General features: G+C 42.6%; 2 protein-coding genes across 3 annotated transcripts in view; both read right to left on the minus strand.

Annotated features, from left to right (window-relative positions):
• IQUB (IQ motif and ubiquitin domain containing) overlaps positions 1–381 on the minus strand; it is a 66681-nt gene extending 66300 nt beyond the window's left edge. For both annotated transcript variants that reach the window (XM_075558616.1, XM_075558615.1), the window contains exon 1: positions 243–381. The gene's annotated coding sequence lies outside the window, so the exon portion shown is untranslated. The remainder of the gene's footprint in view (positions 1–242) is intronic.
• Positions 382–5941: 5560 nt separating this feature from the next.
• Positions 5942–15291, minus strand: NDUFA5 (NADH:ubiquinone oxidoreductase subunit A5). Its single transcript, XM_075558618.1, has 5 exons — positions 15182–15291; positions 14850–14894; positions 13129–13245; positions 9795–9860; positions 5942–6114 (listed from the first exon to the last, which is right to left on the minus strand). The coding sequence occupies exons 1-5, from the start codon at positions 15200–15202 to the stop codon at positions 6013–6015; spliced, it is 351 nt and encodes a 116-aa protein (XP_075414733.1). The 5' UTR covers positions 15203–15291; the 3' UTR covers positions 5942–6012.
• Between the last annotated feature and the right edge of the window lie 2402 nt (positions 15292–17693).

Below are 17693 nucleotides of genomic sequence, written 5' to 3' on the forward strand. Positions count from 1 at the left end.
TCCCAGGGACGGCGCTGGCCGGCACACACCTTCTTCAGCCTCGGGGTGCAGGTGCTGTCCAGCGCCAGCGGCGGGTCGAGAAATGGAGCCTGGAGAGCTGGGACACCAGCACACTAGGTCAAGCGCAGGAGGACCATTCCCGACCGCGCCAGCGGCCCCAGAGCCCGGGCGGGATCAGATCCACTCGTGCTCCTCGGGGTCCAGAACCACCGGCTCAGCGGACTCAGAATCTCTCCTCCTACCTGACGACGAGAGCTACCGCGCCGAAACCGTCCCTCTAGCTCGGGCGAAGCTGGGTGGGTACCCACGTCTCTGTTGCCGGCCGTATCTTAGCAACGACCCTGGAACCGCCTCCCCCAGCCGGGGCACCGCCCCCTAGGGAAGAGGCTGTGCCTGCGCCGGGAAGGGATCGGCGGCGTGGGGGCGGGGCTACGTCGCACGCGTGGGAGGGGCAACAGAACGAGGAGGAGGGGTGGTCAGGCAGCAAGAGGGGCTGGGCCAGTGAGCGGGGGAGGCGGGGCGATGGGCGGGGCAAAAGGGCTCTGAGCCGCAGAGTGAGGATGCTGAAAATTCTTCCATCCAGCTTTTCTCCAAGCCAAATAACTCCTGCAATTGCTTGCTTATAGATATTAGGAATCAGAATCCGAGAAATCGTAACTGTGAGGTGACAGGCAGGACGAGTGTGTACAGTGGTTAGGTGCGATTGATGTTGTTAAATTTAGAATTTAGCTCTTAGAGTCCTGTGAGCCAGAAGGAGGGGACACGAGCTACCGGAGTATTCCCTGTGCAGGACCAGGGCAGCAGACCTGAGCCCTAAGAAGGTAAACTCTGTGAGAAACTTTTAGAAGAGACTGTAAACATTGGGGAAAGATCCTCACCAATGATCCTTGTGGAGGACCGTCTTAAGTCAGTTATCTCATAATCATGCTCTCATAGCGTCTTTAAGACAGAAAAATCTCATCCACAGTTTCCCCTGTCAATTTTGGGGGAGCAGAGGCCCTCATCTTTCTCCCTGAGAACAGTTAGTGGGTTGGTTTGAACCCCCGACCTTGTGGTTAACAGCCCAGTGCTTAACTGATACATAGTACAGCCAAGGCTAGCGTTTGCATCTACAGTGAAGCCTATGAGAGCCGGGACTCATGAGATTGTCTTATTTTTTTCTGGTCAATCAATTTTTCTGCCGGTGACAATAAAATAAAATTAATTAAATGCCATTTCATTACTTCTAGTCATTCGAGAAGACTGGACTAACTGGCCCCAAAAGGCCTGTAGGTAGACCACCTCTGATGTTGACCTTTCATATGTAGATCAGATGTGCTACATGTGAAGGAAAGCTCCCTCAACTCTTCCTTCTCCATCTTCAAAATGACACCGTGCCCTATGTTTTACTCGTCATGAGAATCCCATTGCTTTTAACACTTAACTTTCTGAGTCTCCCTTTCAATATTTTTAAAACATGCAGGCGGAATGAAATTCATCATTGGTGTCTTCTGTGAGGGATAGTATGAACATGGCAGGCTGTGGCCTAAGAAGGGCAGGTGTAGGGAAGACGGACTGGAGGTGCAGAACGTCAAGGACTTCAGTGTTAATAGGAGGCCTGATAGCACTACATGTTCATATTTTAAACTTGTCTACAGAGGGAGCTTATACAATCCCACCTTATAATAGGAGCCTCCTTTAATCGGCTTCCTGGGTGGTCTGTGCCGGAGAAGGATGAAGCTGTCAGCTAGTGCAAAGATGTACAGGGTCAGACCCTACAGGAGCTGTTCTATTCTGGCCTACAGGGTCGCCATGAGATGGAATCCCCTGCACAGCAGAGTCTGGTTTGTGTTTTGGGCAGTCTGTGCCCTTTGGAAAAGTCACCGCCATATAAAAATCATACACACCCATGGGCACATGCACACATATACATAGGGTGTTGTTGTTTTCAGTCACACAAAAGACATGTAGTGCAAGCATCAATAAAACAATAGGAAAAGAGCGAAGTAATTTTACAAAAGAATTTACATTGTTTACATTTCATGACATATGTATTTTTTCAGAATGTATTCCCTAAATTGAATTGTCTCATGAAACGCCTACGTTTATTTAATCGCAGGATTACATAAGCGTGTTGTAAATCTTTTTACAAATACTGCCACCTGGTGGCTTCATGAAATCAGGCCGATCAGTTTGCTGTTAACTTCAGAATGAAATGTATTTTTACATAAATAATGCATTAGAAAAATTAATCAGTAAAGCACTTTAGAAAACTAAGGACCAGAATATTATGCCTTCTGAAATTAGTGTAAATTTGAATCATAACTTTTTGTAAGCTTGTGAAAAGACTAGAAATACAAAGCCATGGTCCCTTGGCTGAAACCAGCATGCTTGGAATTCAGGAATCCTCAGATTTTAGAACGGTAGCAGGGGCATTACTTCACATTACACCACACCACACCTTCCGAGGAGCTGGGAAGTGGAACAGGATCAACGGTCTTCAGACTCACACTCACGTGGGAGAAAGACCATAAATAATCTCACACCAGTTTTGGTCAGGTTTGGCTTCCAAATGAAATATTCTTAAATCGTCTTTTTAAAAGAGTTCTGAAAACTGGAATTGCAGACACAAGATTGTGGGCTTATGTTACACTGAAGAAAAGGAATCAAACTCCTCCATTATAGAGTAAGATGCAGTATTCTGTCATAAAATAGCTATGTTTCAGAAATGTGTACCTTTACAAATGTTTTACAAAAATGAGTAACAATTGCTGTGGTAAACCTAAGGATTACTTTAAAAATTCATTATTAACAATGCATGGTACACTAAATGCATGAGTCCCGTAGCATATTCATGGGACCGGTGGCCTAGTAAGTTAATAAGCATTGTGCTGCTTTAGCATTCATGTAAAGATATTATTATATATCTATTAATTGTATTCACTAATATTGATAACCACCGTGACAAAACTATGCCCAATCCCCTCTTAGTCCTACACATGCGGTTTGCTTGCATCCCATCCAGTCATTGGGTGGGAGTTACAAAGATGGTATTGGATATGCGATAGTTTATTGTGCCAGCCTGGCCGATCAACACAAGTAGGATTAATTGAAGGCCATTGGGATAAATGGCTCGGTGAGCCTCGCCTTGCCTGTCTCTCGTTCTTTAATCATCGTTCCTGTGTGCGGCTGCCTTTCTTGTTCTGTGCCTCAATTTAAAGGGGTACACCTGTGGACTGTGTCGCTGTAAGTTAAGGTCCCTTTAAGCCCACACGATTGGAATGTTCGTCTCTAGAGCTGGGGACCGACAGTTGGTGACCTGCCTTGCTGTTTGCTGCCTGGGTAAAGCCCAGCTCTCTCTACAGAACGGGACTGGCGACTGGTGGCTCTCAAGACTTAAAGAACTGCTAGTGTCTCACTGCTTTATAATTTAACTGTTAATTTCTTATATTATCTATCTGTATATAATTTAATGGTTCATTTCTTGTTATATATCTATCATTATAAATATATTTATATATAATTGCTAGCAATCTGGTTTTGTCTCTCTAGAGAACCCTATCCAACAGTTTCTCCATGATCTCTTTCCACAGGTACAGTTGATTGGATGCTTGTGCATCCCACGTGGCAAGGTCTACGAGTTTAGGCACTTTATGTTGTTGAAACTTATTTTCAGTAAATGTCATTGGCTTTGTAAAATTCTGATGCAATCTCTGTTGTCATTTCTGTCACCAAGGCATAATTTCCCACCTGGAGCTGCTAACCACAAGGTCAGCAATTCAAAACCATCAGCTGCTACTCAGGAGACAGACGCGGCTTTCCACTCCTGGAAACTGTTACTGCCTTGGAAATTCAGTTCGAGCCTGTGCTACGGTCACTGGGATTCAGAATCAACCCCGTGGCAGTTGAGTTTGGTTCTCGGAATGCTTCTTCTAGGGACCCTATTGATGAGCAGGTTATGACAACTCAGGTGGTGTGCAGTTCAAAACCCACCAGCCACTCCGCGGGAGAAAGGTGGGGCTTTCTGTTCACGTTTTCCACCTTCCTAATGCCGCGACCCTTTAATACAGCTCATGTTGTAGTGACCCCCAACCATAAAATTAGTTTCGTTGCTACTTCATAACAGTAATTTTGCTAGTTATGAATTATAGTTTAAGTATCTGATATACAGGATTATTAGGCGACCCCTGTGAAAGGGTCGTGATCCACAGGTTGAGAACCAGATTTAGAGCCTCAGAAACCCACAGGGGCAGCCTGCCGTGTCCTGTGGGGTCACTATGACTAGAACTTACTGGCTGACAGTGAGGTTGTTTTTAACATCTTTTCCAACCAGCAGTGTTTTGCATTTCAATCACCAGGAATCATCTGTGCTTCTTGAATGCATGTTTAATCAATTTCAAACTGCAGATATTGGTAAAAATCTCTCATTTCTTTCCTTTTGCCATAGTGGTTGTGTGAATTTGAGTATCATGCCGTCCCTGCCAGTGTTGGTGTTCAGGGTAGATCTTGACAGGTTCTCTGTGATGATGAATGCCACGCCTGGGTTAGCAGACCATTACTGGCCAATTCAAAGTAGCAGAAAAATCGAGTTGACCTCCCTATAGACTCAACCTGAATTTGGTCTGGGTGCAAGTATCTCTTACTTGCCCATGACAGAAACTTTTTCCCTGGCTTTTTGATTATTGATGGGGTCCTTTCCGTCTTACTCATTATTTGTACTTTTGTCTTTATAACTGCTATCACTACACCTCCTCTACCGAGCTCACTCTTAGTGTAGCCGTCACCTGAAGGAAATGGGTATGAAAGCCTGAGGAGAACACTCAAGCTCTCCTTGTCTTCCTGTGCTCAGAGCACCTCGGAAAGGGGGTGAGGGACTCACCTTGAAACCATCCCTGCTCAAGCATGCTGTAAGCCACTTGCTTCCGGATCCGTGCCGACAGGTGATGAGCCAGCTCGTTTGCATAGAACTATACTCTACGGGGTTAATGGCTTTTGTTCTAAAGCAGGACTCCAGGCCTCTCTTCTGAGGCACTTCTAGGCAGGCTTGAACCTCCAACCTTTCAGTTAGCACCAAGGTGCATTAACCGTTGGTACCACTCAAACTCATATTGACTATTAGTAAATGTTCACGGCAACATTTAGAACTGTAATAGGAGTTATAAATCATAAAGCCCCCTTCTTTCACAGTAACAGAAATGCATAGGCTAAAGAGGGGTAACATCAAGTGGGTGGTGCTAGAACCATGGGACTGGGACCCCTGCAAAGCAACTCTCCTGTCACTCGATCATTCCCTGGGCAGCTCTAGAGAGAGAATACTGGCAACAGAGGAAAACAGATGTTCTCTTCTCATTCGGTCTCATTTTGCTCTTAGATGAGAGAGCAAAACACATCTGCCCACATGTACACAGGAGCATAGAGGCATGTAATCAACATCTACGAAGGACAGAAACACCAGGTTGATTTAACTGGCCATCAGTGTGTTTAAATTTTACTTTACATGAACAAAGCCAAGGAGGTAAACCACAATTTACAATTTTATCACCGATCACTGTCACTATTTTAGCAACATTTCAGTATTTTTGACTTGCACTAATTCACTGCAAGGAGCGGTCTCTGCACTAGCAGGTGCAATAGGAACTCAGGGTCGCTTCTCTTTTCTAGGATAACTTAAAAAGTAAGTGAGGTGTTGACGTCAACACCACAGCTCTCTCCGCCTTTGGTTCCGGCCTCTGCACTGAAGACCCGTAGGGCTTTTCCCGTGCAACACATCAATCGTCCCTGCAGGCTCTCCATTTAAAGAGCATCGTCTATGTAATAATTTGAGTGAATGCGTTACCATCTAAAAATTGATTCACAAGTCCCTATTATCATAATTGTGAAGTAATCACTAATTTTAATAAGTCTCCTAAATGGCTTCTCACCTCAATTTCCTTGATTTTAAGATGTTAATAATACGGAAACATTTTAATCATATAACAGAATATTTTATTAAACCATTTTCCCCATCAGCACAGTAAAATAACACATGGAGGATTATATTGGCCATTTCCACTGATTGGCAGGGGGCTCTTCCACTAAAGGCTCCCACGGTTTCCACTGGATCATTTTCCTTGCCAGACTTAGTTCCTTTTCCGCCTGTTAATAGAAATGTTTTTAAAGATCATATTACCATCCTGTTCTAGAACTACTTATAGTGATGATTTGGAAATTTAACGACCAGAAGATATTACTTTCATAGTAAGCAATACCTGATGAGCTCTTTCACTGTCTAAGGCTGAACATTCCGTATTCTCAGTGCTACACCATCATTCTAAGGAGCTGAGCGCCATCTGCTATAATTAGAGCGCTCCCTAGTTTGATGAGCTGTGAATATTCATCTCCTATTTCATCATTAACCTCGAGGTTCCCTTCCTCTATGGCAGTGGTTTTCAGACTTTAGTGAACCTCTCCCCACAGATACACACTACACTTTTAAAAAAAATACAATCTTACCTGTCTACCTTTATTTTCTAATGCATTTTGAAAATAGCTCGTCATATCCCACAAAACTGATTTCATGACTAATTGACCGAGACTCACAATCTGCAAAGCACCGACCAGATATGAACTGCCCTTTCGCATCGAGTCCACCTGATGCGCAGTGGCCTGCCTCTAGGAAGGAGCAAACGTGCACGGGGACTCTCCCAGGCGGCGACGCTGAGAGGCCGGGTTCATTTCCTTTTCCAGTCAAGTGCTGCTGGGCTCAAAGTGCCAGTCCTTTGCTGAGCTGCTGAGCACGTAACCACTGGGTTACTAGGGCGCTTCCGAACATAGGAGACTTCAAAAAGTTCACAGAAACATGCAATGAAAAGATAATGGACTTTTCACAAACTTTTTGAAGCTCTCACGTAGCATGAGTGTGTTAAACCTGGTATTTTGAAACACTGCTGTGACACTCACCATAAATTATTCTCTTTAGGCACAAATTTGGTAGGTACTGACCAAACACAAGTCCACAGCCACTGAGTCAATTCTGACTCACAGGGACCTTAGAGAGGATCCTGAGACTCTAAATTTTCAGAGAAGGAAGCCTCATCTTTCTACCATGGAGGAGTTGATAAGTTTGAACTGCTGTCTTAGCAGCCCAAAGCCTAACTCACAAATGGACCAAGAATTTTACTCATATAAAGACATTTCAATGAATAATTTTACATCCAAATATTGCTCTTAACGAAATACAGAAAACAACAACAAACAAAAAATCCCAAAGGTATTTTTATAAACATCTGTAATGTTACTGAAGTATTTTTATAACAAAAGTTTCTATTAAGAAAAAAGGTGTTAAGTATTTGTGATACAGTAAATCAATATGGCTCTTCTCTATAAAATGACTTCTGCATCTTGGGTCTGCACAAGAGAAGGTGAGAAAGATGCCAAGAGGACTATTTGATTCCTTTGTGAGCGATTGTTAACAGGGCTAAATTGTGCTTGCAAAAACTTGTGATTCTTCAGTATTGCCAGACAGCTGGGTTTCAAAACAGCCAGCTCAAGAACCCTGATGGCACAGTGGTTACATGTTGGGCTGCTAACTCCAGTATCAGCAGTTCGAAACCACTAGCCGCTCCTCGGGAGAAAGATGGGGCTTGCTAGTCCTGTGAAGAGTTATAGTCTCAGAAATGCACAGGGGCAGGTCTACTCTGCCCTTTAGGGTCGCTATGAGTCAGCATCAATTCCATGGCAGTGAGTCTGGGGTTTTTAAAGCTCAGCAAGTGGGAAGGGGGAAGCTCACTGCTATCAAGAAAGAAGAACCAGGAGTGCAGAGTATCCTGTAAACCCTGAGACTCCTGCACTTTGAACTTCCCCTATGATGATCCCTGGAGCTATTGTTGAGCACCTTCAAGGCTGACGCTTACAGCAAGTGGACAGGCCCTTTGGGCATTTCTCAGCAGCACAAAGAGCTCTGTTTATCACTGGGCAAGCAAGGCAGAGGCCAGGGTGGCATTTGGCTGAAAGGCCAAGTACTAGAGAATTGTCCCTGCAGGAATCGATAAGAGACTGTCCTGACCAAGAAACTGTATTCTGAGTATTTCTGATCTTGAATTGTGGTCTACTAACTTCCCTAATAAACCCCATTATCGTGAGTTCTGTGTGGCCACACAATCATTTTCAGAATCCAGCTGTGTATGCCTAGGAGGGATGGGTGCTGTCAGAACTGGAAAGACTGTTGGAGGGTGAAGGTATTTGACCTCTGCCTCATGCGAATGATGCCAATGCGCTCTCCCCTTGTGAAGTGAGAGGGAGGTCAGACAACTTCACCCCCATTCCTGGTCTTACATCCCTTGGTTCTATTTTCTAGGCTGTCTACCATGTTTCAAGTAGCCCTGGTGGTGCAGTGGGCAGGGCACTGAGCTGCTAACAAGGTCTGAAGATTAAACCCACTAGCCGTTACATGGCAGAAAGATGAGGCTGTCACCTCCATATAGATGTGTAGTCTAGAAAAGCCAGAGAGGCAGTTCCACTCTCACTACGAGTCAGAATGGACGCAATGGCAGTGAGCTTGAGGGCTTCTTTTCCTATCATGCTTCACTTACTAAACGTCACTCTGTTGCATATTCAGCTCTTAAAATTAATAAATGTCACTCTGTTGCATATTCAGCTCTTAAAACTGTATAAGGTAAACAAGGAAAAAGACATTGCTGTCAAAAATGTATGTAAGAGAGCTCGTTTTAGCATGTACCCTGTGTTAGTGCAAATCCAGCCCAATGATAACCTAGCTAAACCTAAGGCAAGAAAAATGTTCATTATGATTACTTTAAACTAATAACTTATGCATGTAAGTTATTTTTGTATATTAGTACAAAATATATGTATATGCATTTATATAAAAATAAAACATGCTAGATATTATGGAATTATTATTCAAAACAATATTTCCCTAGTCTACTAGGTTTTTTTTAGTGATTTTATTGGGGACACTCTTACAGATATTATAACAATCCATAAATCAATTATATCAAGCAAACTTGTACATATGGTGCCACTGTCTTTTTCAAAAGAGCCTATTAATTTCGGTTGCCTATTTAGGGGCAAGAGGGAAGAATAAAAATGGAGACTAAACAAATTTAAAAACAGAGTTTATGGTTATTTTCCCCCTTATATACTCTGTGGCTAAATCAAGAAGAGAAGGACAAAAAGTTTTACAAAGAGTTCAGAATAATTTTCAAAATGTAATTTAGAACATTCATAATTTTCCCACTAAGCCTTCCTTTCATAATCAGGCTTAAACTTTACCATTTAATATAATTATTTGTAAGTGTTAACACTTGGGGGATAACATACACTTAAGCTCTCAAATTTACTTTACAAATAAGTTGCTTTTTGTTCCAGTGAATGTTAATGTGGTCAAAAGTTCAAACAACCAAAAATAAACATACAGTTTAAGTTCATGATTCAAGTATCTGTATTTGTCCATTAGAAATATACCAAGATTCTATGAAAATCAGCAGTTATCTACAAAGATAGAATTACTAAAATAAAAGTAACATTGTGCTAATTTAAACTAAAATAAGACTAACAAGAATTTGATGATTAAATTAAAGGAGTATTAAATTCTAAATGTCTAAGAGAAGCCTCCATAAATGCAGGCTATCGTCAATGACAGACGAATTATCTGACATGGAAAACATATTGCGTGTGTTGGCTTCTCTTTATGTATTTATTCTTTTTTTTTAATTGACAATTCCATATAAATAGTTACTTTTCTCAAAAGTCAGTTTGCGCCTCTATATAAAATGAGCATTTTATTCAGCATTAATATATACAACTCTTTTCTTTACCTGTAAAATCACTTCCTCAATTTGTCCACCCTGAAGTTGGGCTTCTAATCTTTTAACATCAGATTCCTATAAGTTCAAGAAATTTTTAAAAATTTAAATAAAGCAAACCTTCACATTTCAAGTTTCATAGTAATATTCATTTAAAAATAGCACTTAATTTGTCTTTTATCAATATTAATAATATCAAATATGTTGTGAACTTCCATTTCATTCCTCCATTAAGTTATTACTCTGTCTTAACTTTAAGCCATGTACAATATCAGTGTTAAATGTTTATTGACAAGCTATCCAAAGGAAATATGATGCCTAATTTAGCCTTTCTAAAACACAGAATTAAAAAATAATCTCTGTATACCACTTCTTATCACTTTACTTTTCATAGGATGTCCTATACTGACTCAGTGCATTAGCAGTGACTATGAATAATTTCCTATGGCTCCGAAGTTGCACTTCTAGGTGTACATGTGTAACAGAAATGCCTACTAGGTTAACCGAATGACTTTCAAGAATGCTCATAATAACACAAAACACTATAAGCCCAAATTAGAAACAATCCACACAGCCCTATAAGAGAATGGATCAACAAATTATGGTATATGGGTAACAAAATACAATGCACAATTAGACTGTAACTCACCATGAAAGAGTCTCACATGTTACATTCAGCAGATGAAGCAACACAAAGCGTATGTGAAGTTTAAGAACAGGTCAAACAAACCTATGTGCCGACCGTCACAAGAGGAATCCTGAGGAGGACTAGAGATTTGGAGGAGGAGGGAGCTGGAAGGTTTGTGGAAGTCCATCGAACTCTATCAGTTCTTCCTATTTCTTTTGATATGTTATATTTTTGAAAGTAACCAATGCTAATTAGTATAATATGGTGCCTAGCGCATTTATGACACTAATTTATTTCCTGGTAAATTGGGCTTTCTTGTCTACCGAGACATGCATCTGCATTAGCATGGTGGGGTGTTTTGGTATTCAAATGGAATGAACAAAAAACAAAACAAAACATACTGCCATCGAGTTTATTATAACACATAGCAACCCTGCAGGACAGGGTACAGCTACCAGCTGTGGGTTTCTGAGGAGGTAAATCTTTATAGGAGCAGAAAGCCTCATCTTTCTCCTGCAGAAAGGCTCGTGGATTCAAACTGCTGATCTTGCTGTTAGCAGCCCAACACATAGAGCATCACCTGTCAGGTGACTCCTAAAGCAGCTCTAACACAGTGGTTACCGCTCAGCGGGAAACAAGGTCATGGTTTGGAACCTACTGGCTACTGTGCTGGAGAGAGATGTGACAGTCACTTCTATAAAGAATGAGGCTTGGAAGCCCTAGGGGGAACTTCTACCCTATCTTGTAAGGTTGCTATGTTTGGGAATCAAGGCAACAGCAAGAGGATGGATTTTAATAATTCATTTGCCTGTTTGTAAACCCAGCATACTTCATCTTACTACTAGGACTCCTGTAACTAATTCTAAGAGAGGGTTCTGAAATAGCTTGGGTCAGACATGGACTTTTCAAGTAATGAAAGATAATTACAGTAGTAAACATTGGAAATAAAAGAGAGAACTAAACAGGGCAATGAAGAAGAATGTAAGGATGCAGTTTGGGGGGTGTTGGTTTTTTTTTTTCCTTTTTGTTTTTAGATGAGAACAGGCTAGATGGAGCTTGAGGTTATAGCAAGAATGCAAATAAGAAGGGTGAGGCTAAAAAGAACAAAGAGGATGATGACTGAATGGGAATAAGGTCACTGAGAATGAAGGCAGATGAAGAACAGCCAAGAATCCCTGAAACGACTGCCCTACAGTAATCTTCAAAACCATCTCCTGAAGCCTCTTAAAAGCAAACAATTGCTTAGTTTCACTAGTGTAAAAAAAAAAGCCCTTTACACAGTAAGAGCTTTAATATCTATATGGGATGAGATTGGCAACAGGGACTAGACAGAGAGAGACGGGAACTTTAGGAGGTGGTGGCTTCTTGTGCGTGCAGGAGGACCAACGCCGCAGGAGGAGGGAGGAACGGTTGCACCACACAAGGACGTCAACTGGAGTAACATTTAAGAGAGTCACTTTATAAAGGGAAAAAACAAGCTTCTTTGTAATGAGTAAACACACAAAGCCCATTTTTCTTACGGAAATCATAAAATAAAAGGGAATATGCACGTTCCCTTTCATCTGCCAATTTCTCCAGAATTGCTGAGCTAAAAACAAAAGTTCCAGATCAGATTCCAGTTTTGCTATATCCCAAAGAACACGTCTTTCTTTCTGTTTTTCCTTGGGGGAGAGGGGGGAGAGGCTAAATCATTTGTTACTGTAAGAAGCCTATATCAATTATGCATGCAGGTATTTCCAGGGCATATGAACACTACCTTGGATAATTACAAAATATCCTTGAAATAATAGTTAGTATGAAATTTTAATGACAGTTCAAAAAGTATGGTAATCAAGCATGTTGTATATGTTTCTAAATAAGGCTTTGGATAATTAAATTTTACGAGTAATTAGGAGCACTTGTGGCACAATGGTTAAGTGCCCTGCTCCTACCAAAAGAATGGCAATTCAAAACCACCGGCCACTCAATAAAAGCTGTAGCAGTCTGCTTCCATTAACAAGACAGTCTTGGAAGCCTTGTGGGGCAGTTCTACCCTGTCCCGTAAGGTCACTATGATTCAGAATCTACTCACAGGTGCACAACAGCAAGACAACCCCAAGTGTTCCTCCTCATTTGGCCATGAAGCTCATTCAAAAATAGTTATTTCGGTTTTCTTTAAATACAACACAAAATATTTTGTTTTGCTTTATTCCTCTCTACTCTGAAACTCCAGGAGAGAGACTAAGGTTGATATCTCTGAGGGTAGTATGGAGCCCTAGTGGTGTAGTGATTTCAAGCTGGGCTGTGATCTGCAACATCAGCAGTTCTAACCCACCAGCTGCTCCAAGGGAGACAGAAGGGGCTTTCTTGTCCTGTACAGTTAGTCTCAGACACCCACAGGGGGGTTCCACCCTGTCCTACAGGTTTGCTATGCATCATGGGCATCCATGTGATGGCAGTGAGTTTGGTAAGAAGCAGAAGAATGATACAAAAATGAAAGGGAAGAGGGTGAAAAGCTCTTCAAAGCAGGGACTTGGTCTCATTCTTATCCCACAGCATTTAAGAAGGTCCTGCACAGACAAGGCACTCAACATACAGGAATTGGCTGAATAAAAGGGAGAAGACAGAAGAATCATGAATGTGAGAAGAAGAAAAAATGCAGATTATGCAAAAGCTTAACTGAATTTCTTGCAATGGGTACCAGAAACTAAAGAGAACAAATGCAAGTTAGCTACTTACCATTTTAACCATATTTAGCTTCTCATTTGTAATCTCTTCTGTATACTTTCTATAGGCCGCATTTTTAGGGATGTGTTCAAGAACATCAAGGATCTTTGTGTATAATATTCTTAGTCTCTGAGAAGACAAATCAGACAAGTTTCCACCCATTAACCACAGAATATTTAATGAAACAATTAAAAAGGTATTAAAGATTTAAATTAGGACTTATCTGTTTGTTAAAAAAGCATTTCTCACACACACACATGAAAGGCCTTCAAAAATTCTGTTAAGAAGTTCTATTATGTTTTAATTCAATTTTTCTAAGAGCCTTCTAGTATGTCTCAGGTGTCTACTAAGCAATTAAATACACACCTTTCCTAAGTGGAGAATCATTGTTTGACATGGAAATCTAAGAGTCATCATTGTACAAATGGTAGTTAGAACCATCTACAGTTGAGTACAGTCATCAAGATCTATACAGAGAAACGATGCAGTAAAATCTTCCAAAACCTAACACACCACCATCAAGTTGATTCTGATTCATATCAGGACTATGCAGGGTTTCTGAAAATATGAATCTTTACAGGAGCAGGCAGCCTCATCTTTTTCCCAGAGAGCAGCTGGTGGGTTTGAGCCCTAGGCTCAAAGTTAGCCGTCCAATTCCTAATCCACAGCATCGTTAGGGCTCCTTAATAAGGTTAATGAGTGAAAATAAAGTTAACTGAAAAGTGAAGCTATGAAGAATAATCTGAAAGAAGTTAAAAGTGTATAGGAAAAACAAAACAATAGACTGCAATGTCCAAAAATGCAGTTTATGAAATAAATAGTACTTGATGGAGAGAATGTCAAATGTGTCAACTGATGCTATTGGGCCACTTGAGGGGAGCAATGAGAATCGACCATTAGATTTAACCACATGGACGTCACGGTGACCCTGACCAAAGTTCTCCCAAACATAAGTGGGATATGTTCAAGGGGAAACAGACGAGAAACTGGAGACAATTAAGTACCGAAAACGCTTTGGTGTGATTTATAAATGGACAGACGTAGCTAAAGAATGTGATTACTGTTACATTAGTAATCACAGGGAGTAAGAATAATCAAGGGGAGTTTTTATTTTAATGGAGGGCATTTCTGAATAGATGGGGGAAACTCACTAAATGGGAAAAAAAACACTGATGCAAGAAATGGGGGCAAAGTGACAAAGCGACACCTTTAGTAGGCCCAAATATGACACATTTGGGGCACCCAGGCCAAAAACAGTGGGGAGGGTGTGGAATGCAAAACACAGGCATCGATTTGGGAGCTCCTTCACTAAGTGGACCACTGCCTGCTGGACTGTTACCGTACAGTCGCTCAGCAATGGAAAGAGAAGGCTGGATGCTCCATACGAGTTTACAGCCTCGAAACCGCGGGGAGCAGTTCCACTTGGCCCCGCGGGGTGGAAATGATTGGACGGCCGAGGGTGGCCGTGGGCGATCCCAGAAATAAAGAGAACGGCAGGAAAACGCCACGGTAAAGTCAGCGAGCAAAGTGGATTGTGAACGAGGTGCTGGCAAGGCAGATGCGGTAAGATCAACGGCACCGACACGACTCTAGTCTCGCGGCCGGACCAGGGATGTAATTCTGTGCCCCCCGCCCCCCGACATCTGGATGCCGTGGTAACACCAAGGGCATTCACAAGGTCGTTGGGGTCTGGTCTTCTTGGGAACGCCGGAAGGAAGAAACGAGGTACCTACCTCTTGGGGGGTCTCACATACCGCCAATCCCACCAGGCCAGTGGTCTGTTGAAAAACAAAACAGGATCCTGCGGTGACTCCGGTACGGTTCCCACGCCCGCTCCGCGCTCACGGAGCGTGGCCGGCGGCCCCGAGACGGCCTCGGCGGTCCACCGCGCTCGGAGCTGCCACGGCCAGCGGGGCCCCAAACCCGCCACCCCAGAGGACAGAGCAGAACGCCGCCGCGAGGAGCAACCCGAGCCCGCGCTCCCGGCCACCGCCCGCGGAAGAGGGGCTCCCGGCCGCCTCCGTCCCCAGAGCCCAATGCCAAGGGTGACCTCCACTCGGCTCACCTTCTTCAGCAGCCCCGCCATGACAGCGCCGACGAGCGGCCGGCGCGCGGCCCTCTGGGAAGCTTGCTCAGACCCGCTCAATCCACCGCCGAAGCCGCGGCTCCGTCACCTTGGAAACCGCTTGGACCCGCCCCCTCAAGGCCTCGGCTCTCGGGTCTAACCCGCCCACCCTTAAAGGGAAAGTGACACATGCGCAGTGAATACACACGCCTCAAAATCCCGCTTAAGGGAGGCAATTGGGAGGACTCTCTGTTAATATGATTTATGGCGTGGTTCCTGTCTGTGACCTCTTTCCAGAAGGTTGAGGGAAACACGCCAAACTACCAATAATGAACACAGTCGCACTTAAGAACCTGCTCTTTGCTTACCCTTTGGGAGCTTTCTCACAGACCTTCGCTTAAACCAAACCCCAAACCCAGTGCCTCACAATGACCCTAACACAGAGATGCTCCACTGCCACTGGATCCACAAGACTTTCCACTCACTGGCCTGTGATCTGCCTGCATTCAGCATCATTGCATGACTGCGGGAGTCTAAAGAGGAAGTTATGGACTAATATTGGACACGAGCTAATATTGGACTTAAGGATATTATCTGGACTGGGCTGTGATATTTTCTTAATGTACAATTACTCTGTTATATGAAGCTCTTTCTTACACACATAAATGAGTGTCTCTGGATTTGTTTCTGTAGTCTACCCAGACTAACACAATGTGATGTTAACGATATTGTACAATAATTTCTACATTTGGTTGAGTGTCCTTTTATTGGAATAGGCATAAATATGAATAGATCTCTTCCTGTCAGTCAAATGTCTTAGCATAGATGAGAGAGTGCTTCTAGTACTTCAACTTGTTGAAATATTTCCATTGGGTTTCCATCAATTCCTGGAGGCTTCGGTTTTCCTAATGCCTTGGGTACCGCTTGAATTCTTTCAGTACCATGGGTTCTTAAACATGTACTACCTGGTTGAATTGTTGATCAAGTTTTGTGAGTGTGTGTGTGCGTGTGTGGATTCAATAACTGTGTGTCCCAGCTTCTTGCAATGCTCTCTGCATCATTCAATATTTTGTCCATAGAAACAGTTAGGTTGGATTTCCACAGAAACAAAACCAGTGATGCTTGTATGTGTTTGTATATAAAAGAAATTTATATCAAGAAATGGCTTTCACAGTTGTAAGAGTAGGTAAGTCTGGTTCTGTGAATTCCGGTTTCCGGTGATCGCCCAAACCCATATGGTTTGCTAGTGTCCAGAGATAAACAACACTCACAGACACACACACCACTGCCAAAAGTTAAACCACGAAATTGTTTTTAAATCATTTTATTGGGGGACATGTACAGCTCTTATCAAAATCCATACATCCATTGCACCAAACACATTTGTACATATGTTGCCATCATCAATTTCAAAATATTTTCTTTCTACTTGAGCCCTTGGAAGCATTCAAGAGCTAGAGGAAAGTGCTGTTTCCTTGATGCTATAATGCACCCTGACTGGCTTGTCTCGTCCTTGTGACCCTTCTGTAAGGGGATGTCCAATTCTCTACAGATGGGCTTTGGGTCTCCACTCCACTCACACCCTCATTCACATCGATAGGATTTGTTCTGGGTCTTTGATGCCTGATAGCTGATCCCATCGACACCTCATGATCACACAGTCTGGTGTACTTCATCCATGTGGGTTTTGTTGCTTCTCAGCTAGATGGCCACTTATTTATCTTCAAGTCTTTAAGACCTCAGATGCTATATCTTTTGATAGCCAGGCACCATCAGCTTTCTTCACCACATTTGCTTAGGCACCCATTTTGTCTCCAGTGATCATGTCAAGAAGATGAGCATCACAGAATGCCAGGTTATTAGAACAGAGTGTTCTTGCGTTGAGGGAGTACTTGAGTAGAGGACTTGTCTGTCCACTACCTTAATACTTAACATATAAATATATGTACACAGATCTATTTCCCTGTCATTTTTAAAAATATATTTACATATGTACATGCCTGTATTTAGACCTCTATAAATGTCCTTTGCCTCCTAGTTTTTTCCTCAGTTTTCTTTTACTTTCCTCTTGTCCCACTATCAAGTTCGGCCTTCATTCACGTTTCAGTAATTCCTCTCAGCTACATTGCCCTGGATCAAGCCCCTCCATGCATCCTATACCCTCCTTGATAATTGATGTTAGATTACTTGTTGTTCCCTTGTCCCTGGGTTTGTTGACTCCTTCCTTCTTTTCCCCGCTGCCTCCCTTCTCTGTGTCCCCCACAAACCATCAGTCTCCTTTTCTCCTCCAGCCTATCTTATTTATCCCACCTACCTTATTTAGATAGACATGCAGAGACAATAATAAGCACAAAAGCAACACAGAACAGTAAAAATCAACAACAAAAATAAGAAAAGCATATAGTTTGTTTGTTGACCTTTATGAGTGTTTTTCAGTTGAGTCTGATGGGATGCCATGCCCTAGCCCCAAAGTCTATTTTGATATTCCCTGGGGACTTCATTGCTCTGCTCC

The sequence above is a fragment of the Tenrec ecaudatus genome, chromosome 9 (genome assembly GCF_050624435.1).
Source record: "Tenrec ecaudatus isolate mTenEca1 chromosome 9, mTenEca1.hap1, whole genome shotgun sequence".
Taxonomy (NCBI): Eukaryota; Metazoa; Chordata; class Mammalia; order Afrosoricida; family Tenrecidae; genus Tenrec; species Tenrec ecaudatus.